General features: G+C 41.0%; 4 protein-coding genes across 5 annotated transcripts; 1 reads left to right on the top strand and 3 right to left on the bottom strand.

The window, feature by feature from the left end:
* Nucleotides 1–208: 208 nt before the first annotated feature.
* LOC308335382 (histone H1-like) lies at nucleotides 209–21449 on the bottom strand (the record flags this gene model as incomplete). Of its 2 annotated transcripts, none has more annotated exons than XM_080792400.1 (2): nucleotides 209–397; nucleotides 20880–21449. In XM_080792400.1, the coding sequence occupies 2 exons, from the start codon at nucleotides 21447–21449 to the stop codon at nucleotides 209–211; spliced, it is 759 nt and encodes a 252-aa protein (XP_080648526.1). The 2 variants fall into 2 exon arrangements, with proteins under 2 accessions (XP_080648526.1, XP_080648527.1); XM_080792401.1 differs by having other exon boundaries at nucleotides 209–325.
* LOC308335868 (THO complex subunit 4-B-like) lies at nucleotides 2883–8322 on the bottom strand (the record flags this gene model as incomplete). Its single annotated transcript, XM_080793087.1, has 2 exons — nucleotides 2883–3610; nucleotides 8235–8322. 2 exons carry the CDS (start codon nucleotides 8320–8322, stop codon nucleotides 2883–2885), a joined length of 816 nt encoding a protein of 271 aa, XP_080649213.1.
* LOC308335409 (histone H2A-like) lies at nucleotides 16065–16448 on the top strand (the record flags this gene model as incomplete). Its single annotated transcript, XM_080792436.1, has 1 exon — nucleotides 16065–16448. One exon carries the CDS (start codon nucleotides 16065–16067, stop codon nucleotides 16446–16448), a length of 384 nt encoding a protein of 127 aa, XP_080648562.1.
* LOC308335416 (histone H4) lies at nucleotides 18910–19310 on the bottom strand. The gene has a single exon (XM_080792443.1). It carries the CDS (start codon nucleotides 19302–19304, stop codon nucleotides 18993–18995), a length of 312 nt encoding a protein of 103 aa, XP_080648569.1. The 5' UTR covers nucleotides 19305–19310; the 3' UTR covers nucleotides 18910–18992.
* Nucleotides 21450–23347: the final 1898 nt, after the last annotated feature.

Raw genomic sequence — 23347 nt, 5'->3', positions numbered from 1 at the left:
CTACGGCAGAATAATTTATTTCGGCTGGATGGTGTTGAGCATTCGTTTCCCCGTAAGTAATCGCATTGTTCTGGCTAACTTTGTTTCCTACACATACCATTCATTGACATGACAACTACCGGTATATTAAATAAAGGAACATTCTTTAAATTAAGTTGTGGGGGGCTCTTAAAAGAGCCTTTGTGGGGTAAAGGGGCTGTGTTCTTTTTTACTTCTTCTTAGCGGCAGCCTTCTTGGGTTTCGCCGCCTTGGGCTTCACTACCTTCTTAGCTGGGGCTTTCTTGACGGCAGCGGGCTTCTTCACCTTCTTGGGACTCTTCGTCGCCTTCTTCGGGCTCTTCTTGGCTGCTGGTTTCTTTGCAGCGGCAGCAGGCTTCTTTGCCTTCTTGGGAGATTTCTTTGCCGCGGCGGGTTTTTTGGCTGCAGGCTTCTTGGGTTTGACTGCTTTCTTTGCGGGTTTCTTTTCCTTCGGTGCTTCCTTGTTCATCTTGAAAGAGCCAGATGCTCCGGCACCTTTGGTCTGAACCAGGGTGCCTTTAGCAACCAGGCTCTTGACGGCGATCTTGACGCGGGCCTTGTTCTTCTCGACATCGTAGCCTCCGGCAACCAGAGCTTTCTTGACCGCAGCCAGGGAGACACCTTTGCGTTCCTTGGAGGCGGACACGGCCTTGACGACAAGGTCAGCGACACTAGGGCCCGTCTTCTTGGGTCGAGGTGCTGCCTTTTTCTTGACGGCTTTAGCCGGGGCGGCGGAGGGAGCTGGGGCGACTTCTGCCATGCTGTAGAGTTTCAGATGCACTGAACTAAACTCTTAGTAGAGAATGTTGTAAGAGGAGAAGGGGGTGGAACTTAAAGGATATGTGAGAACGATGTAGACTCAACCCACTAGGTCAGTACTCTGTGCTGCAGAATACTGAGACAGTTGTGTTTTCTCTACAACTAAAACTAAATAACATACAAAGAAATGTATTAAAGTCATACAAAAAACTCGATCAGATAGCAGACGAGTTTAGCTTCATAATCAAACCATGTGGAGGGTTGAGGAGTCCTGTGTTTTGTTTAGGGACGTTTAAAACCTCACTTGTACACCCTTACATGTACAGTTGTTTGTCAACTTTCCTCTGTCATTTGTCTTTTAAAATAGTTTTACCATATAATACCCTGTTCCATATTTGCTGCAGAGCCAGCAGAGATGTCTGGGTTTGGAATGAAAGTAAATCTAGTCGTTTGTGGTGAAGATTTCTTTTTTAAATGTACAACTTTCCAGTGTCTGCAAACACAGCTGTTGGCCCTGTGGAGACTTATCAGAGGGCACTTTATCTCACTCTGCTAAGCTCTTAATTGTTTTGTGATGAGAAATCTGACATGACTGTAATTTCACACTCAAATGTATAATTCAATTAAATTACCAAATGGTGCCATTTACAAAAAATATGACATAGCTCAATAAAATGTAAAATAGATGAAACACCACACATTTGCAGGCAACTAGCACAGTTATACTATATATATATATTTTTTTTCCCCCCTTTCTTTAACTATTATTACATACACAATTTTTGACCACTTCTAAAATGTCTTATATATTTTTTTTCCCTCAAGAAACATTGTGCCACTATGTATGTGTATACATACTGTATCTGTTACGTTTATCTATTATCATATATCCCTAGTCCGGGTAGTCCCTACCCTAGTTATATTTTAGGGAGACAATTAGACCTAGAATGCCTGTGATCATTTAATTATACTTCGCACAGGCATAGATCGCTTGCACCCTTTTCCCCTCACTGTTTCTTTTCCCTTTTTGCTTCCTTTACAGTATGATGAATTCCTGTTCTGTTCTTTATCTTTAGAAGTGTCTATTTGTACGTTTTTATTAATTGAACAAGGTGGACCCTGTTGTAAACAAGTGTAATGCTTAATTGGGTCGTCCACTCACTCACAGTTAACAGTCTTTGTATTGAGTTTGTGCTTGAAATGCACTGAAATTCTGCAAACTGTTAATACATATTTCAATCAATCAATCAATTAATCTGAACCTTGAATATAGGGCTTAAAGCCAAAAACAATCCCAAGACTGAAAATGTTTTTTTTGCAAATCTGCACTGATCTCATTAAATGACCCATATGAAATCCTCAGGACTGAAATCAGTCCCCAGGACTGAGAACTTTAACCCCTTATGCGCGTGACATCATCATACCCGGAAGTTATGCAGGAATGTCTGAGTGGCAAAAAACGTATTTCTGGCCTTGACAGCCATACATCCAAACAGAGAAGTCCTGTTTGATTGCATTAAATTACTTTAAACAACATTTGTGTTTGATGAGGGGGGAGGGGCAGAACACCACCAACAATCAGCAATCAAACACAAATGTTTGGTCAACCCATGTGACTCCAATGAGTCACACTTTTCATTTAAAGCAAATAGCCCATTGTCATGTAAACTTGAGAGGTAAACTTGTTTAACAAAAAATAGTCACCCAATTTTATTCTAGTTTATGATGGAGTGATTTAAATCACACATTAAAATCTAGTTAATTCAGTTAGATGCATTATTATTACAGATTAGTAAATTAGATCAGTAAGACCAGATCCCAAAGCCTGTAATTAATAAAATTCAGTTTCTACATAACTGTGGATATGTTAATATAGCCTCTGAATATACACAATGCAAAAGGTTGGCTGCAGTTCAATGCAGCACTATGATGTAAGTTATACATGTAAAGAGATTGTATTAGACCTAACCACTGTCAGTCCATGAATCATATAGCTCATATGCAAGCTTTAAGCACATGTTGCCTACTTTAATGGAATAAACTCTGTAAAGTGCATGTAGGTGGCTCTTAAAAGAGCCTTTGGGTTGTTGGTAGATCAATAAGCTCTACAAAGTGGTGTCCATCCTGGCATTGTATGCATCTAGCTGGGCATCAAGCTTCTCTGCAGAAAGCGGCTGTTTTTTGGCACCACCAGCACCGCGTCCGCCTCTCCCCCGGCCTCTGGCACCACCTGCTCCGCGGCCTCCACGTCCCTTCTGCTTGCCTCCAACGCCACCAACACGGCTATTCATACCTCCACCTCTGTTCAGACCCTGCATGGGAGGCCGTCGCTGGTTATCAATCTGTGAGGTGACGAGCTGTATGTTCATGGGGCACCCATCAAGTGGCATGCCGTTGTACTGTTTCATGGCCTTCAGGGCATCTGCCCTCCTTTCAAAGTGGACATCTGCAGTCCCCAAACCCCTTCCAGAGCGGTCATAATGGACAGCAGCCTTCTTCAGTGTACCAAACTCTGCAAAAAGTTCCTGGATATCTGCTTCAGAGACACCAAAGTCCAGGTTTGAGACAAGGAGCCTCCCTCCAGTTTCCACACCAGCTCCTCCACCACCAGCATTGTCGAACATGTCAAGCTGTTTAGGCCTGCTGTACGGCGTAGATCTGCCTCGACCCCGGTTGAGGTTGCCTCGGCTCCTCATGGGGACGGAGCTGCCGGTGGCTCCCCCGGTGGCTCCCCCGGTGGCTCCTCCAAGACGGCCACCACCACGGCCACCACTGCGGCCTCTGCCTCCGCGGCCTCCTCCTCTCTGCGACCTTTTCTGTTTGATAATGTCGTCTAAGGACATATCAATTTTATCTGCCATTATGCCCGAGCCTAATAACGCTAAACTTAGAATTAAATGGAAATGGTAGTACAACCTAGACTCTAACTTGGTCCGAAACCCTGTCTCTCACTGAACGATCTTGCCTGGACAACGTTGAAGATTCTAAAGTGAATGAATGATGAGCTCAGATCCTCCTTGTTATAAGTGTGCTCTGAGGACCTAAGTGAGGACAGGCAGACTGCTCTGCAGTGCACTGGGCGGTGCCAAACCTGTTTTGCTGTCTTTGTTCTCACCAATGGTCTGAAACCGACATGGATTTAATTTGCACATTGACTGGTTGTAGCTGAAACCTTTACTATATATATTATATATATATATATATATATATATATTATGTATGTTTGTTTGCAACATTCATGTTTTCACACTGTTTATTTGGTAATGTTGAACTATCAAGACTTGTAGCATCAGTTGACTGAGCCTTTTACATTGTCCACAGTGTTTACTGTGGCCTTTCCAGCCCTAGCCCTAGTGGAGTGAGGTATATTAATATTTATTATGTTTTCTGTTTTGGGTTTCATTCATGATTTACTTTAATTAATTGTATTTTGGGTTTGATGGTTCGTTTGGTTTGGTATATTTGGTTATGGACTTATGGTTTACTTGGTATTGTATTGGTCTTGTTTTGAAATGATTTGATTGATTGTATCACTCACACTGTATTATATTGACTATGAATTAACCATTGTATTGTTGATGGTAATCAATTGATGTATTTAATGCACAGATATTATTGTTAAACTATGAAATCATTGATTTGTAATATCTATTTTCTAATTTAGAGTTTTCACTGTGTTCCAATGAACACAGGGCCTTCTCCGTGGCCGCCCCTACCCTCTGGAACGCTCTCCCCAAACACATCCGAGATGCCCCCTCACTTCCTACCTTCAAATCTTCACTGAAAACCCACCTGTTCACAATCGCATTCCCATGCTATATTCCCATATTGTTATATGCACTGTTTTATTGGTTTTATTCTTTTAATTGTTTTTTCTAATAAAGTTGTCATTTTTTCTTGTCCCCCCATGGCCCCAACACATGTAAAGCGTCTTTGAGTGTCATGAAAAGCGCTATATAAATCCCAGATATTATTAAACTGAAATAAACCAAGGATTTAACGTGTGATCAACATGCAAATTATTTAAATCACCTCAATCACTCACTCAGACATTCCGCTGCACAGCTCTACCCTGTTGGGGAAGGGAGGCATTGTTTCATTGTATTGAACTCACACCAAAACCAGCAGTTGTTCACACTTCTGTACCAACTTACAAAGCAAGTCTAGAGTTTTGGTTTAAATCTAATCTCTATCCAGTAGCTTCTCAAAGCGCAGGTGGGGGTTGAGCATGTTTCTAGGCATCAGAATTTAGTGTAACAATTGTTATCAGACTAATCAGAGTAATTAATACATCACAGTACAATATCACAACCACATTAAGGTTTAAGGTTAACTCCCTCATGTATGGATTCTAAACATACATACTTGAGACTAACTGGCTTATATTTGAAGTATTTCTGATATTACTAATAGTCCTACAACAAAACAAATTAATGAAAGGCATTCCAATGTTGTCTATCTAACTTTATATATTACTATTACATATTACATTACCTTTGCAAATGATACTGACAAGATGCTTACCATGATAGTGTGAGCATAGTGAATTTGTGATATCTAACCATGATGATGTGATACTGACCATGTGATTGCAATAATAACATATTTTGTCTCACACCAGCCTTTTTACAAGGTGGGACCGTGTAAAATGTGTCGATTTTTACAATATGTATACTGATCCTATCCTGAAGAAGGTCAGTAGACCGAAAGCTTGCTAAATAAATACATTGATTGTGCAACAGATCTGAGTGTGCAGAGCTTCCCTTTATTTTTCTCATGTTCTCTTTGTGGCTCCAGCAAATCACTTAAGTTTTTTCAGCGGATGAGCGGTGGTTCTTTTTACAATATGTATACGTTTTTTCAGTGGATGAGCATGGTTCTTTTTACATTATGTATACTACAATAACGTTGGCTACAAACTGAAACTGTATATCAACTATAAATATAATGTGTTAAAAAAACACTGATTAGTCAAATAATTCGTTCTGTATACACCATGTTATCACAATTGACTGATTACACATTATCAGTGGTACATGCAGGACTGTGTCAGTGAAACCATATAATCAGATCAGACACCATAGTTTATTGAAGATTTAAACACGTTTTGTTTTCTGTAGTTGATCACAGTAAGTTATTTGTCCACAAATGGACCACGTTTTCAGCTGACAATCTGTCATTGGAAGTCAGGATCATCTCCACCATCATGCTGACTTTAACTGGAGTGTGTTTACTGGGGTCAGAAAACCTTTCATTTATATCAAAATTAAGGACAGAACAAGAGTAGCCTATAGTTTATTTATGGTATCAAGTCGCCATGAATGTCTGCCAAAGGGATTGTGAGTATTGTTGTTAATGTGACATAGTTTAAAATGGTTTAGAATAAATATAAAGGAGGAAACACTGCTCGGACTGTGGATGATGTTTTGAGCATATAACTTGAAAACCAGAGTGCTGATTTTACCTAAGACATATTAATGAAAAAAATGCACGTGTGCATAACTGGTCAGCTCTTTGTTGCATTTCATAAAATAAAAGGTATAGTTTGTGATATGTTGTTTTAATCGAGGAGAAAACACAAGTGGCACAGAGAGAAGATATTCTGTCTGTGTTGTCTGTTGTCTTTGTCACTTTATCCCCCATATATGGAAATTCCTCAATTTGCCCAAATTGTTGCGTCAGTCATAGTCTACCACAGTGTTTCTCAACCTTTTTTGTCCCAGGGCACACTTTTCATAGCCTAAAAATCTCGGGTGAATTCCTGTTCTGTTCTTTATCTTTAGAAGTGTCTATTTGTACGTTTTTATTAATTGAACAAGGTGGACCCTGTTGTAAACAAGTGTAATGCTTAATTGGGTCGTCCACTCACTCACAGTTAACAGTCTTTGTATTGAGTTTGTGCTTGAAATGCACTGAAATTCTGCAAACTGTTAATACATATTTCAATCAATCAATCAATTAATCTGAACCTTGAATATAGGGCTTAAAGCCAAAAACAATCCCAAGACTGAAAATGTTTTTTTGCAAATCTGCACTGATCTCATTAAATGACCCATATGAAATCCTCAGGACTGAAATCAGTCCCCAGGACTGAGAACTTTAACCCCTTATGCGCGTGACATCATCATACCCGGAAGTTATGCAGGAATGTCTGAGTGGCAAAAAACTTATTTCTGGCCTTGACAGCCATACATCCAAACAGAGAAGTCCTGTTTGATTGCATTAAATTACTTTAAACAACATTTGTGTTTGATGAGGGGGGAGGGGCAGAACACCACCAACAATCAGCAATCAAACACAAATGTTTGGTCAACCCATGTGACTCCAATGAGTCACACTTTTCATTTAAAGCAAATAGCCCATTGTCATGTAAACTTGAGAGGTAAACTTGTTTAACAAAAAATAGTCACCCAATTTTATTCTAGTTTATGATGGAGTGATTTAAATCACACATTAAAATCTAGTTAATTCAGTTAGATGCATTATTATTACAGATTAGTAAATTAGATCAGTAAGACCAGATCCCAAAGCCTGTAATTAATAAAATTCAGTTTCTACATAACTGTGGATATGTTAATATAGCCTCTGAATATACACAATGCAAAAGGTTGGCTGCAGTTCAATGCAGCACTATGATGTAAGTTATACATGTAAAGAGATTGTATTAGACCTAACCACTGTCAGTCCATGAATCATATAGCTCATATGCAAGCTTTAAGCACATGTTGCCTACTTTAATGGAATAAACTCTGTAAAGTGCATGTAGGTGGCTCTTAAAAGAGCCTTTGGGTTGTTGGTAGATCAATAAGCTCTACAAAGTGGTGTCCATCCTGGCATTGTATGCATCTAGCTGGGCATCAAGCTTCTCTGCAGAAAGCGGCTGTTTTTTGGCACCACCAGCACCGCGTCCGCCTCTCCCCCGGCCTCTGGCACCACCTGCTCCGCGGCCTCCACGTCCCTTCTGCTTGCCTCCAACGCCACCAACACGGCTATTCATACCTCCACCTCTGTTCAGACCCTGCATGGGAGGCCGTCGCTGGTTATCAATCTGTGAGGTGACGAGCTGTATGTTCATGGGGCACCCATCAAGTGGCATGCCGTTGTACTGTTTCATGGCCTTCAGGGCATCTGCCCTCCTTTCAAACCCCTTCCAGAGCGGTCATAATGGACAGCAGCCTTCTTCAGTGTACCAAACTCTGCAAAAAGTTCCTGGATATCTGCTTCAGAGACACCAAAGTCCAGGTTTGAGACAAGGAGCCTCCCTCCAGTTTCCACACCAGCTCCTCCACCACCAGCATTGTCGAACATGTCAAGCTGTTTAGGCCTGCTGTACGGCGTAGATCTGCCTCGACCCCGGTTGAGGTTGCCTCGGCTCCTCATGGGGACGGAGCTGCCGGTGGCTCCCCCGGTGGCTCCCCCGGTGGCTCCTCCAAGACGGCCACCACCACGGCCACCACTGCGGCCTCTGCCTCCGCGGCCTCCTCCTCTCTGCGACCTTTTCTGTTTGATAATGTCGTCTAAGGACATATCAATTTTATCTGCCATTATGCCCGAGCCTAATAACGCTAAACTTAGAATTAAATGGAAATGGTAGTACAACCTAGACTCTAACTTGGTCCGAAACCCTGTCTCTCACTGAACGATCTTGCCTGGACAACGTTGAAGATTCTAAAGTGAATGAATGATGAGCTCAGATCCTCCTTGTTATAAGTGTGCTCTGAGGACCTAAGTGAGGACAGGCAGACTGCTCTGCAGTGCACTGGGCGGTGCCAAACCTGTTTTGCTGTCTTTGTTCTCACCAATGGTCTGAAACCGACATGGATTTAATTTGCACATTGACTGGTTGTAGCTGAAACCTTTACTATATATATTATATATATATATATATATATATATATTATGTATGTTTGTTTGCAACATTCATGTTTTCACACTGTTTATTTGGTAATGTTGAACTATCAAGACTTGTAGCATCAGTTGACTGAGCCTTTTACATTGTCCACAGTGTTTACTGTGGCCTTTCCAGCCCTAGCCCTAGTGGAGTGAGGTATATTAATATTTATTATGTTTTCTGTTTTGGGTTTCATTCATGATTTACTTTAATTAATTGTATTTTGGGTTTGATGGTTCGTTTGGTTTGGTATATTTGGTTATGGACTTATGGTTTACTTGGTATTGTATTGGTCTTGTTTTGAAATGATTTGATTGATTGTATCACTCACACTGTATTATATTGACTATGAATTAACCATTGTATTGTTGATGGTAATCAATTGATGTATTTAATGCACAGATATTATTGTTAAACTATGAAATCATTGATTTGTAATATCTATTTTCTAATTTAGAGTTTTCACTGTGTTCCAATGAACACAGGGCCTTCTCCGTGGCCGCCCCTACCCTCTGGAACGCTCTCCCCAAACACATCCGAGATGCCCCCTCACTTCCTACCTTCAAATCTTCACTGAAAACCCACCTGTTCACAATCGCATTCCCATGCTATATTCCCATATTGTTATATGCACTGTTTTATTGGTTTTATTCTTTTAATTGTTTTTTCTAATAAAGTTGTCATTTTTTCTTGTCCCCCCATGGCCCCAACACATGTAAAGCGTCTTTGAGTGTCATGAAAAGCGCTATATAAATCCCAGATATTATTAAACTGAAATAAACCAAGGATTTAACGTGTGATCAACATGCAAATTATTTAAATCACCTCAATCACTCACTCAGACATTCCGCTGCACAGCTCTACCCTGTTGGGGAAGGGAGGCATTGTTTCATTGTATTGAACTCACACCAAAACCAGCAGTTGTTCACACTTCTGTACCAACTTACAAAGCAAGTCTAGAGTTTTGGTTTAAATCTAATCTCTATCCAGTAGCTTCTCAAAGCGCAGGTGGGGGTTGAGCATGTTTCTAGGCATCAGAATTTAGTGTAACAATTGTTATCAGACTAATCAGAGTAATTAATACATCACAGTACAATATCACAACCACATTAAGGTTTAAGGTTAACTCCCTCATGTATGGATTCTAAACATACATACTTGAGACTAACTGGCTTATATTTGAAGTATTTCTGATATTACTAATAGTCCTACAACAAAACAAATTAATGAAAGGCATTCCAATGTTGTCTATCTAACTTTATATATTACTATTACATATTACATTACCTTTGCAAATGATACTGACAAGATGCTTACCATGATAGTGTGAGCATAGTGAATTTGTGATATCTAACCATGATGATGTGATACTGACCATGTGATTGCAATAATAACATATTTTGTCTCACACCAGCCTTTTTACAAGGTGGGACCGTGTAAAATGTGTCGATTTTTACAATATGTATACTGATCCTATCCTGAAGAAGGTCAGTAGACCGAAAGCTTGCTAAATAAATACATTGATTGTGCAACAGATCTGAGTGTGCAGAGCTTCCCTTTATTTTTCTCATGTTCTCTTTGTGGCTCCAGCAAATCACTTAAGTTTTTTCAGCGGATGAGCGGTGGTTCTTTTTACAATATGTATACGTTTTTTCAGTGGATGAGCATGGTTCTTTTTACATTATGTATACTACAATAACGTTGGCTACAAACTGAAACTGTATATCAACTATAAATATAATGTGTTAAAAAAACACTGATTAGTCAAATAATTCGTTCTGTATACACCATGTTATCACAATTGACTGATTACACATTATCAGTGGTACATGCAGGACTGTGTCAGTGAAACCATATAATCAGATCAGACACCATAGTTTATTGAAGATTTAAACACGTTTTGTTTTCTGTAGTTGATCACAGTAAGTTATTTGTCCACAAATGGACCACGTTTTCAGCTGACAATCTGTCATTGGAAGTCAGGATCATCTCCACCATCATGCTGACTTTAACTGGAGTGTGTTTACTGGGGTCAGAAAACCTTTCATTTATATCAAAATTAAGGACAGAACAAGAGTAGCCTATAGTTTATTTATGGTATCAAGTCGCCATGAATGTCTGCCAAAGGGATTGTGAGTATTGTTGTTAATGTGACATAGTTTAAAATGGTTTAGAATAAATATAAAGGAGGAAACACTGCTCGGACTGTGGATGATGTTTTGAGCATATAACTTGAAAACCAGAGTGCTGATTTTACCTAAGACATATTAATGAAAAAAATGCACGTGTGCATAACTGGTCAGCTCTTTGTTGCATTTCATAAAATAAAAGGTATAGTTTGTGATATGTTGTTTTAATCGAGGAGAAAACACAAGTGGCACAGAGAGAAGATATTCTGTCTGTGTTGTCTGTTGTCTTTGTCACTTTATCCCCCATATATGGAAATTCCTCAATTTGCCCAAATTGTTGCGTCAGTCATAGTCTACCACAGTGTTTCTCAACCTTTTTTGTCCCAGGGCACACTTTTCATAGCCTAAAAATCTCGGGGCACACCTAGATATACGGTGTGTGTATATACTGTATATATACACCGGTGTATGTATATATATATATATATATATATATATATATATATATATATATGAACCCAATATACTTTTAAAAACACGCATGACAGCACTCGTCAAATTTAAATTTTAAAGAGAAAGAAATGGACAGAGACAGTGCCTCAGTTTCACCAATTTATTTTTGAAAACTCATACAAAATATAGCACACACATGTTCAATTTGTCAATGCAAAGTAATACTTCTAAATAAAAAAAGGAGTTGTAAAAAAAAAAGAAGAGAAAAACATCTTTTGCCACAATACAATGGTCTTAAACTTGAGCACTTTTGTACAAAGAAAATCGTAAAAAATAATTGATAAAAAGAAAAGTAAATATGTTTGACAAGTTCTGTCTTAGTGTGAACCTTGAGCTTGTTTTCCTGAACAAATAGTTTTTATCCTGGCTGGGATGCTGGACAAACAGACACGGAGCTCCTCATCAACTGCTCTCAGTCTCTCTCTGTGTTTGTTTTTTATGCAAGTCAGGCTTGAAAAGCTAAGCTCACACAGGTAGGTTGTGGAAAAGGGGAGCAGCACTGCCATTGCGCTGGCTGTGATGGCTGGATATTCTTTGCCAACAGCCAACCAAAACCTGTCCAGACTTAGTTCCTTGAATTTCTTTTTGTATTGATAGTCCCCCTGTATGTCCAATAACTGCTCTTGCTCCTGCATTGGGCTGTTCACGTTTTCCGCGGTCAATGGGTCATGGACCCAGTCAAACTTTGGGCCTGATTCATTAAAAAGAAATACGCCACCGTTGCACTGTGGCGGAAACAGATATCGTATTTATCCGTCCGATCAAGCTACGTTGAGATGACGTGTTATTCAGAGAAGCTGGTGTAATCACTTCATTTATGCGGATCGCTGAGTGTATCCTTTCCGCATTTTCCCCAAGCGATTCGCCTGTTGTCGCCTGGTTAGTTGGAACATCCACGCCCATTCTACACCATATAAGGCAACAGGAAATCTCGAAATACGTCATCATAGCCGGCACAGAGGATTCCCAAACTTTAAATTCTATACAACAGCGCGATGAGCTTGTAGAGTAGTTAATTTTGACAGGAGGTTCTCTGCACGGACAGATCTTCAAGCAAACAGCGCGAGTTATATGTATAAAAATAATTATAAACGAAACTTGCCAACTTGGCACGCATTGCTTCACTCGATCCTTAAATGTCAGAGTTAACTGATATGTTACAGTTACTTTCACATAATGAGAAAGAAGTTAATTTGTACTGTTCACCACACGACCAAATGCTATATACAACTCGGCAATGATACTGATGAATGCACTGCAGGGTTATAAAAAAAGAAAGAACACTCGCCTGCAGAAGTAAAATAGATATCCGATGTATCAGATGTAAATTCATTTCATGATGTCGTCATATTAAAATGATTCGCGGGACACGGCAAACTTGATTCATCTCATGATGAGATCAATGTAGTAGCTAGCCTACAGCATATAGCCTACACAGCTACAACGTTGCCCATATTATAATTAATTAAGGTGAGCTGGCTTAAAACTGACTGGCCAAATTGCACGCGCTGATGCCATAATGTGGATTTATAGCCCTCGTCGTGACTGCTGTCTGTCTGTCAGACCGGCATGTCTGTGAACCATAGAATGCCATAGATAGACCATATAACAGTCGGGCCGGGCCGTGTTCTGTCCTTGCCGGGCTCACCGCGCCGTTATATTAATTTTCCAATGTAAATTTCACCCAGATTGGACTCTGTTCAGCGGCCGCATGCTGCTGTCCGCCCCACACACACACACACACACACACACACACACACACACACACACCGACAGTCAGAGAACTGACTCACTAAATAACACTAACACACACTAAACAATGTTGGATTCGTACAGTGGAGAATGCAGATAAGTGTAGGCCTATGTTCTTATTATAATTGTGAGTTTGTTTTTTAACATGCGTGAGTCCACGGGAGCCGATCTACAAGCTCACAACACGTTGCACTGCGAGTAGCCTAGAGAAGGCTGTCAAGTGAGCAGCGCAATCGCGCATGCTATAGAAATATCCTAATAAATAAATAAAAATGTGTCGCTTGCAGGGGCAGTTTCCTTATGGGACTTGCCTCTAGAATGCATCCATAGGCATACAAGTGCAAGTTTTATATATCATTTTTTTATGTGCTGAACAATGTTATAGGGTCGGGACACATGCCTACATATTTTATCTGCGATTTGGGAACTATTTATTGATTCAGCATGAAGACTAAAGCCTTCTGAATATATCCGTAAATTCGTCCGCCACCTAAAGAGGTCCCGTGGGATTTTACGGAGTTTCCGACCAACCTACGTGAGCGTCAAGTTCACGGCCATTTCCATGAATTCCAAATTAATGTGGGAAATCCACGTAAATGCCTTTCCGCTAGCTTCACGTCATTATATCAGCGTAAACGCGTTGAAGAATCAGGCCCTTTCTTCGGCGGAAACTGGGGGGAAATAAATTGCAAATTTCTCCTCGAGAGTTTACAGATGCTCAGAAATGACCCCACACAATTCACGATTGTTTTTGTATCCAGCGTTGCTGCAAGGAAACATTTCTAGCTTGCCCGTGCCCACAGCACGCCGCCACATGGCGAGTTTGCTCCGAAATGTGTTCAGTTTTGCCGTGGTTGTAAGAATGTTCTCATTTCGCCCTTGCATTTTCCTGTTCAGTTCATTCAGATGGGTAAAAATATCCGCCATGTATGCTAGTCTTGCACACCAGTAGGGGAGAGCAGGGTCGGTTGATGCGCATTTTACTAATCCCTCCCTGCACAGAGATTAATTAATTTCAAGTAACCAAACTTTTTTGTGAACAAGATACACTTGTCCTCTCCCATTACCCCGAGTGTTTTTTAATTTTGGTGAAATGAGTCGGACGCAATCGGCAAGCAAAGAAAAAAAACCTTTCGTCCTGTCAAAAGCAAGATCAAGGACGAAAGACGCGGAAGTAAGAGCGAGATCACTTTGCTTGCCGATTGCGTCCGACTCGTTTCACCTAAATTAAAAAACACTCTGGATAATGGGAGAGGACAAGTGTATCTTGTTCACAAAAAAGTTTGGTTACTTGAAATTAATTAATCTCTGTGCAGGGAGGGAATTAGTAAAATGCGCGTCAACCGACCTGTCTCTCTTCCAGTCTCCGCTACTTAAAGCGTGCAAAAACACAAAAGGGTCTGTAGCTCCGTCAATTTTAGGCGGAAATGGATAATTTTTTGTCTGCAAGGCTTTCGGGCACTGTGGAATCGAATGACGTCACCGGAAATATGCGACGAAAAGGCGTTGTATGGTATCCAGTCCGAGGTGCAACCGTCCTACCGCACCAACTGACCCCGCTCTCCCCTACTCATTTGCAAACAGTTCGGCATATACACATGACTGACGTAATAAATAGACTGTACCCCAAATACTGTGGCAATGGAATACTGCCATCATTATACCCACAGCACTGATAACAGCTACTACACATGCATGTTGAGGCAATGTTTAGTTTTTAGACATTGTCAGGCAAAGTCATAATACAGTCATCGTATACGTGAGTGACCTAACGTGATTGACTGAGAGGCATAATCTATGTCATGCATTGGTGGACAGACTGTTCAAATTACGTAATACATGCTAGAAAACTAACACAGTAATTCAACTACCCTTAGATTTTAACTTTTCAAATACAGATAACAACCCTATATATATATATATATATATATATATATATATATATATATATATATTGACATGAGGTGGGGTGACCAGAGTTTGAGGCGCATGTCGCTTTGAGGGAGTGAATCCTTAGCTTGTTAGCGATGTCCTTTAACCCTTGAATAATGTTTCCATCTGGTTTAATGTAACTCGCCATGGTATTATATATATATAAGACCATGGCGAGTTACATTAAACCATCTGTTGCAGTTTGTTATCTATATATCACATGAACAGTGGTCACTGGTAGCCGTTATGCCACCAACTGCCGTATTCATGTTTGAATACGGCCCCCTAAGATCTTCCACTGCTGGCCTGTTCGCTTTGCCTAAAAAAATGGCAACTAAAAAATACGGGAAGCAGCTTTTTGCTTCTACGGGCCGACGGCATGGAACAAACTCCCACTGTACCTTCAACAGGCAGTCTCTGTAGACATTTTTAAAGCACAGCTCAAGACCCACTTCTACACCCTTGCTATTTTTTGTCCTCACTAAATTGCATTAGGCCTACTGCTTGTTTTTTTTAATGTTTATGCCTTGCTTTTCTTAATTTTTTTCTCCATTGCTCTGTAAAGCACTTTGAGCTGCATGTCATGAAAGGTGCTATACAAATAAAGTTGTATTATTATTATTACCTTACATACAAGTAATGCTTGCCTACAAAATGATTATGAACAGTGTATATGTGTGGCGAGAGACTTTGCTTTCTTTTAAATATACCCTTTACATTTTAGAATTATTGTCTGGTACTTTGCTGGGTATTTTATTGTATTTGTATATGTATGCATTGACCTGAGCAAAACAAATTTCCCTTGTGTATAATAAAGACTCTCTCTCTCTCTGAAAGAAACCATCTCTGGTCAGGAACCTCCTTCCTTGGGAGAAGCTGTTCAGCCACTAGCACCGATTGGAGGGGAGCTCGTACACACTCAGCCCTCGCTCTCATTCATTGGTGGGGCGCACAGCCGCACATAGACAGTAGCAGTAGAATGTGTGCTGTTGAACATATAAAGGGTCTCGCGCGCCTCTCCACCAGCATATTTCTTCTATATTCAATTCCAGAAATAAACCTACACCAAAATGAGTGGCCGAGGAAAAACGGGAGGAAAGGCCAGGGCGAAGGCTAAGACCCGCTCATCCCGTGCCGGGCTCCAGTTCCCCGTGGGTCGTGTCCACAGGCTGCTGCGTAAAGGCAACTATGGCAAAAGAGTGGGCGCCGGAGCTCCAGTGTACCTCGCTGCGGTGCTCGAGTATCTGACCGCAGAGATCCTGGAGTTGGCTGGAAACGCTGCCCGTGACAACAAGAAGAGTCGTATCATCCCCCGTCACCTCCAGCTGGCCGTCCGCAACGACGAGGAGCTCAACAAACTGCTGGGCGGAGTGACCATCGCTCAGGGCGGTGTGCTGCCCAACATCCAGGCTGTTCTGCTGCCCAAGAAGGCCGAGAAAGCCGCTAAGAAATAAATCTGCTTCATTCGTTTAACGAAACTCACAAAGGCTCTTTTAAGAGCCAACCACTCTTTCCATGTAAAGGTTAATTTCCAATGTCTTGCACAAGCGCACATGCACGCACGCGCAACACCATGCGCGTGCACGACACGCACTTGCTGGTGCGCTTAACCCTCTAACACCCGCATTCATTTCTACTTGCAAAAAATTTATTTCAACCTTACTACTACTTTGTAGGCTACTACTAGGACTAAGACTAAAAAAGATGTTAAAAAAAAAAAGTTTGATGAAAAATGTATAATAATGATATAATAAATTAATAATTTACATTTGGGGGATATCTTTCACAATAATGAATAAAACATGTTCTAGACATTCTAATGATCACAAAAAAAACATATTACAATTATTTTACCTACTTTTATTAGGGTAAAGGTCAAAAGTCTTAGGTTAAAAAATGTTCAAAACATTTTTTATTTGTGTGAATTTCAGCCTCTGTGGGGGGTGTTTATATGCAAATATCATGACTAATGCCATTGAAATGGCATTGCAAGAACAGAAAAAATAATAATAATTTAGTAATTAATTAAAATAATAAATGCATTGTGTATAGTACCAGCTGTGCTTAATCATAATTACGTGCTCGGTTTGGAAAAGTTTGATGTAGTTTGTTGTAGGTAATAGTTTCATTGAAAGCTTATTAGTTGGCAAGTGAGCATATTTGAAGAAATACAAATCTAACAAAAATACAATTATATGCAATAGGCTAGGCCTGTATGGTCGAATATGACATGATATCAAGGCATTTAAGTAATGTAATAAGTTGCTATAACCCCGTATGATACAAGTGATACTTGTCCAGACCATAGACCACAGACACAGGACCATATGCATTGGGGGACAAAGTTCTTAACAATGTGTTGCGACTGTAGGCCACTGTTTACTATGAAAACCTGCATTTCCCGTCAGTCAGTCAGTAAGTGTGTCATGTCACGCCTCCATATATTGTCACGCCTCATGACATCATGCCTCGTGACACGTCACGCCACCATATATGGCCGTTTCCATATATGATATAAGATCACAACACTGACCTAATCAAACCCTGGATAGCCATACATGGAAAAGACTGGATCATCACCTATATCTCCATATATGGAGCTGAGCCGGCCAGCAACTCTACATCTGACCTCAAACCCTTAGGTCTCCATATATGGAGCTGACCTGTTCTGACATTCCATATGTTGATCCCTCCCCACCCGTCCTTCCTCTTCGATGTTTCCTTTTTGACTGATACCTGTCCATTCAAACTCTAGACCCAAAGTTATTAGTAGAGTTCTCAGGCCCAAAAATGAAGGCCCGGCCCTACCTGGGCCCTCATCAAACCCTGTACACTCAAGACACTGCCCCCGCTGCCACCCTTCGATCTCCATATATGGAGCTGACCTGTTCTGACATTACATATGTTGATCTGACCTCATCAAACCCTGTACACTCAAGACACGCTCCAATGCCAGTACAGAATTAATTCCATATGTTGATCTGACCCCCCCATGCCAAAGCACCAGCGCTCGCCCAGTAGTCTGCCGTCACCCAGGCAGATGTGTGCACGTGACCTCACTTCTCGCCCTCAGGGCGTCTTACTGGTATAGTCGGATTGGCAAGATGGTCTACTGTTATTTATCTTTCTATTCCCACAACAATATAGTCTCCAGAAAAATACGGCATATTTTGGACATCATTAATCATGACTAATACATTTTTAAGAAATGTAATGTATTTTTTTTAATGTAATCGTTTGACAGCCATAATACTACACACACACAATTGGTAATATTAAAGTGGAGACGTTTAGCAATGTTGCTCATTCCACGGACGCGTGGTCATGACAAGCTGTACCTCGTTGTAAAGGTGACTAATCAACGATTAAAATGATGTAAAACACAATACTAATTGGTATTATTAAAGTGGAGAAATAATGGACCAAAGTTAAGTTTCCGTCCCTCACGGATCACCGCCCTCACAGAGCACAGCCCCCTCACGGAGCACGTCTCGTCTGCGAGACTGCAGCTGGGTGCTATTGTGTCGTCAACAGCAGCCAAAAGTAGTACATAAGGGACCCAATATACTAAGAGGTCCTATAATAATACTTTAAGAAAATGCATACCGTATTTTGCTTTGATCCTGTGTCATAGTTGTTGCTGTTATGATGCACAGCTCTCATCTGTATTCATAAAAGTACTTTGTCATTAATGTATACGGAATCAAATAAAAAAAATATATATGCAGACAATTTTTAGCTTTATGGCCCATGTCCCAGTTTGTGCCAGTTATTTAAGCACGCTCCACTACAACAGTTTGTTCAGACTAGTCAAAGGCTACTAAAAACTTTGCAAAATCCAGGATTTATTTTTCAGGGCAAACCAGTAATATACTACCGTAGTTAAGTACAAATCTTCAAAAGGTTCTAGAAATTGTATAATGGAATCTGCTCTGTAGAGAAAGTGTGGGCGGCTCTTAAAAGAGCCTTTGGGTTGTTGGTAGATCAAGTCAGCGTTATTAACCTCCGAATCCGTACAGAGTGCGTCCCTGTCTCTTCAGAGCATAGACAACATCCATGGCGGTCACGGTCTTTCTCTTGGCGTGCTCGGTGTAGGTGACGGCGTCACGGATCACGTTCTCCAGGAACACCTTGAGAACACCGCGGGTCTCCTCGTAGATCAGACCGGAGATGCGCTTCACTCCGCCACGGCGAGCTAAACGGCGGATAGCGGGCTTGGTGATTCCCTGGATGTTATCACGAAGAACCTTGCGATGACGCTTGGCGCCTCCTTTTCCAAGACCTTTTCCTCCCTTGCCTCTTCCAGACATCGTTGCTTTAGTAGTAGTTCAAGAAGTGAATGATTTGAGAAGCAGAGCCTTGCCTTTTTATGTGTGTTCTGAGGACGTAAGGGAGGACAGGCACAGAGAGAGCTGCGTAGGCGTTGCCAATGTGCACCCCCCACACCCACACACATACTCCTCCCCCTTGGTCACATCACCCATTTGTTTTTACAGTAATATTGCTATTCAACTCTATAATCATATAATTGCTGTTATGTTTTCCACTCCAATATTGCTTTCCCTGTTTTTATTGGTTTTATTCCTTGGCATTAATCTTCTTTTTAACTCCCTAATAAAGTAGATTTTTCATGTTGCTTCTTCTTGCCCCTCATGTGTAAAGTGTATTTGGGTGAGTACCCAAATACACTTTACACATGAGAATACACTTTACACATGAGGGGCAAGAAGAACCTGAGAAAAAGCGCTACATAAGTTTGAGATATTATTATTAAATATCAAATTTTATTATCATGCAAGAGACAATAAAGACAATAATTTATATGTAAACATTTGTAGAAACCATTGGAAAGCATAAATAATAACATTACATGACTTCATGGCTTATTTTCCTATGCTGTACTCTCGATAATTCTAAATACTACAGCATGCAGAGGAGAAGTCATAACAGAACCATCTAAACACTACAACATGCAGAGGAGAAGTCATAATAGAACCATCTAAATACTACAGCATGCAGAGGAGAAGTCATAACAGAACCATCTAAACACTACAACATGCAGAGGAGAAGTCATAACAGAACCATCTAAATACTACAACATGCAGAGGAGAAGTCATAATAGAACCATCTAAATACTACAGCATGCAGAGGAGAAGTCATAACAGAACCATCTAAACACTACAACATGCAGAGGAGAAGTCATAACAGAACCATCTGAATACTACAACATGCAGAGGAGAAGTCATAACAGAACCATCTAAATACTACAGCATGCAGAGGAGAAGTCATAACAGAACCATCTAAACACTACAACATGCAGAGGAGAAGTCATAACAGAACCATCTGAATACTACATGCAGAGGAGAAGTCATAAAAGAACCATCTAAATACTACAGCATGCAGAGGAGAAGTCATAACAGAACCATCTAAATACTACAGCATGCAGAGGAGAAGTCATAACAGAACCATCTAAATACTACAACATGCAGAGGAGAAGTCATAACAGAACTATCTAAATACTACAACATGCAGAGGAGAGGAGGGACGCTAATTGGGGAACCCTAGTCCTTTATTTTATTTATTTGGAACTACCATATGTCATTGTACACTATTCAAAATTGATTTGAACCAAACTGATTCATGGTTTATCAGTGTGAAGATAAATGGCAGATTAGAACTGGCCTTTTAATAATTGCGTGGTGTTTGACTTCTAACAAACAGGTATAAAGTGCCTGCTGCTCACATGAACACCATTAGTGAGGATAGGATACTCTTATAAAACAATGTGGTTGGCTCTTAAAAGAGCCTTTTGTGGGTATAAATATGGAGCAGACAGTTTACTTCTTTTTGGGCGCTGCCTTCTTTGCTGCCTTGGGTTTGGCAACCTTCTTGGCTGGAGCTTTCTTGGCTGCTGCGGGCTTCTTAGCCACTTTCTTGGGGCTCTTGGTGGCCTTCTTCGGGCTTTTAGCTACTACTTTTTTTGCGGCAGGCTTCTTGGCTTTCTTGGGTGATTTCTTGGCGGCTACGGGCTTCTTTGCTACCGCCTTCTTGGGCGATTTCTTAGCCGCTGCGGGTTTCTTGGCTGCAACGGGCTTCTTTGCTTTGACTGCTTTCTTAGCTGCAGGCTTCTTTACCTTCACCGCTTCTGCCTTGTTAATCTTGAAGGAGCCAGACGCGCCGGTGCCTTTGAGCTGGACCAGGGTGCCTTTGGTGACCAGGCTCTTGACCGCGGTCTTTACGCGGACCTTGTTCTTCTCCACATCGTAGCCACCGGCAGCCAAAGCCTTCTTGACCGCAGCGAGAGACACACCGCTCCGCTCCTTGGAGGCGGACACGGCCTCGACGACCAGCTCAGCGACGCTGGGGCCGGTCTTCTTGGGTCGGGGAGCTGCTGCTGCCTTCTTCTTGGCTGCCTTGGCCGGAGCTGGTGCTGGTGCTGGAGCGACTTCTGCCATTATTCTCTCGGATAGTAGATTGCTGTTCCTTCTCGAAAGTAAACTCCCACAGTGTGATGCTGAACGCTCTGAAGGGGCTGGACTTAAACGCCACATGAGAACCATCTAGACTCAACATACACAGCAGCTCTTCTGTAGTATCTTAATGTGACACTTTTGTGTTTTCTCCTCAATTAAAACATCATATAACTATCTACTGGGTATATTATTTAATGCAACAAAGAGCTGATCAGTTAACACACATGCTCCTTTTTTACATTAATACATCTGATATGAAAACAGCACTCTAGTGTTTAAGTTATATGATAAAAAACACCACCCTTCCACAGTCCGACACAAGTGTTTCCTATCATTTGTATTCTAAAACAATTTAAACTATGATAAATTGACAATGATACTCAAACTCCTCTTAGCAGACATTCATGGCGACGCAATAACATAAACTATACTTTTGTTTTGTCTTCCGTTTTTCTATAAAAAGAAGGTTTTCTGACACAAGTAAACACACTCCAGTTGACAACAGCATGGTGGAGTTGATACCACATTCCAATGCCAGAGGTTGTAATACTTTTGTGGTCAAAAACGTATTGCTATCAAAATAAAAAAATATGTTTTCATCTTCAATCAACTGCAGGTACATTATGTCTTTGGTTATGGCAAACATAAGCTACACTGATACACTACTTCCATGCTTGATGATGTGAGCAGACAAATCTGACTTTGGAACATGATGTTGCATGTTGGCATGCATTATTTTACTTAAACTGGTGTGTACAGTAGACTATACCTTTGTATTAATACAAAAGTATTTGTTGTAGTGTCGTGACATTATGGACAACATGGAGACTATAATGTATTTTATGGACACTACTTCATATGTATTCTTTTCAGAGCCACCCACACTTTCTTTCAATATTTATTCAGCTAAGTGTCATGATCAATGAGGCCAATAATTAAGTACTTATAAGTAATCCGTTCTCAACAGTGATATCAATGTACATTATAGTAGTAATGGATGGATTCATGACAGAGGTGGCAGTGCATATTTAGGTGAGGTGACTCTGAGACAAGCTTGGTTAAGGCCTATTCATAGTCTAGAATTTGGGTGGTGAGGTGACCATGCCCCATGCCAGACTGTGAAGAGTTGGAGACCATTATGACACTTGCTCATAGAAGACTGCAATAGGTCAAAAGCAATCTGGAGCAAGATGCACGATATAGGCGTGAGGGTGCCATGTCACAGGGACATTTTGTACGGTATTTTTTAAACAAATTAAAACTGAACTTAAAAGGAGAAAAACAATGGACCTGAAGAGACTGCACACGCACTTAAACTGGCACACTTTGGCACTGTAGGGTTAGTAGTAGTAGTAATTTTAGCACAGCCCAGACAAATGTACTTTGTAACATTTATGTAAATATATTTTTTGCCCTTATTCTGCCACAGTGAGTAGTATTCTGATGTGAGGACTCCCGGTTGCGGTATGTCTACATGTTTTATACTTTTAAATGTTTATACTGAGTGTGCGGTTCTGGGGGTGTTGTTGCATGCCAGCGGATAGACACACATGGCACCAAAGCATGGTGCTATTTGTTGGCGAGTGGCGAGACCTTCAGAACAGCACATGCAGGTGCAGGCATTTGGGCGTTGGGGGGTGCTGCGGATAGTACACATGGCACCCAAGCATGGTGCTGTTTGCTCGCGCTCTCTGGCGCCTAAAAGCCTATTCATAGTCTGGATTTTTGGTGGTGAGGTGACCACCGCTCCGGTGGTGAGGTGACCACCGGAGCTGAAATAACGCTGAGCGGCGGTGAGTAAAAACAGAGAGAAGGGCTGGAGCGGTGGCGGTGGTTTGCTCTTCACCGCGGCTCGTGACGTCATGTTGTAGTTCGGTGGT

Source organism: Protomyctophum bolini, assembly GCF_963924005.1.
Source record: "Protomyctophum bolini genome assembly, chromosome: 20".
In the NCBI taxonomy this organism is placed as follows: domain Eukaryota; kingdom Metazoa; phylum Chordata; class Actinopteri; order Myctophiformes; family Myctophidae; genus Protomyctophum; species Protomyctophum bolini.
The sequence above is the reverse complement of the archived record's forward strand: the minus strand, read 5'-3'. Positions and strand labels throughout refer to the sequence as shown.

Coding starts and splice junctions, on each gene's coding strand:
- LOC308335416 (XM_080792443.1), bottom strand. CDS start 19,304: ATGTCTGGAAGAGGCAAGGGAGGAAAAGGTCTTGGAAAAGGAGGCGCC.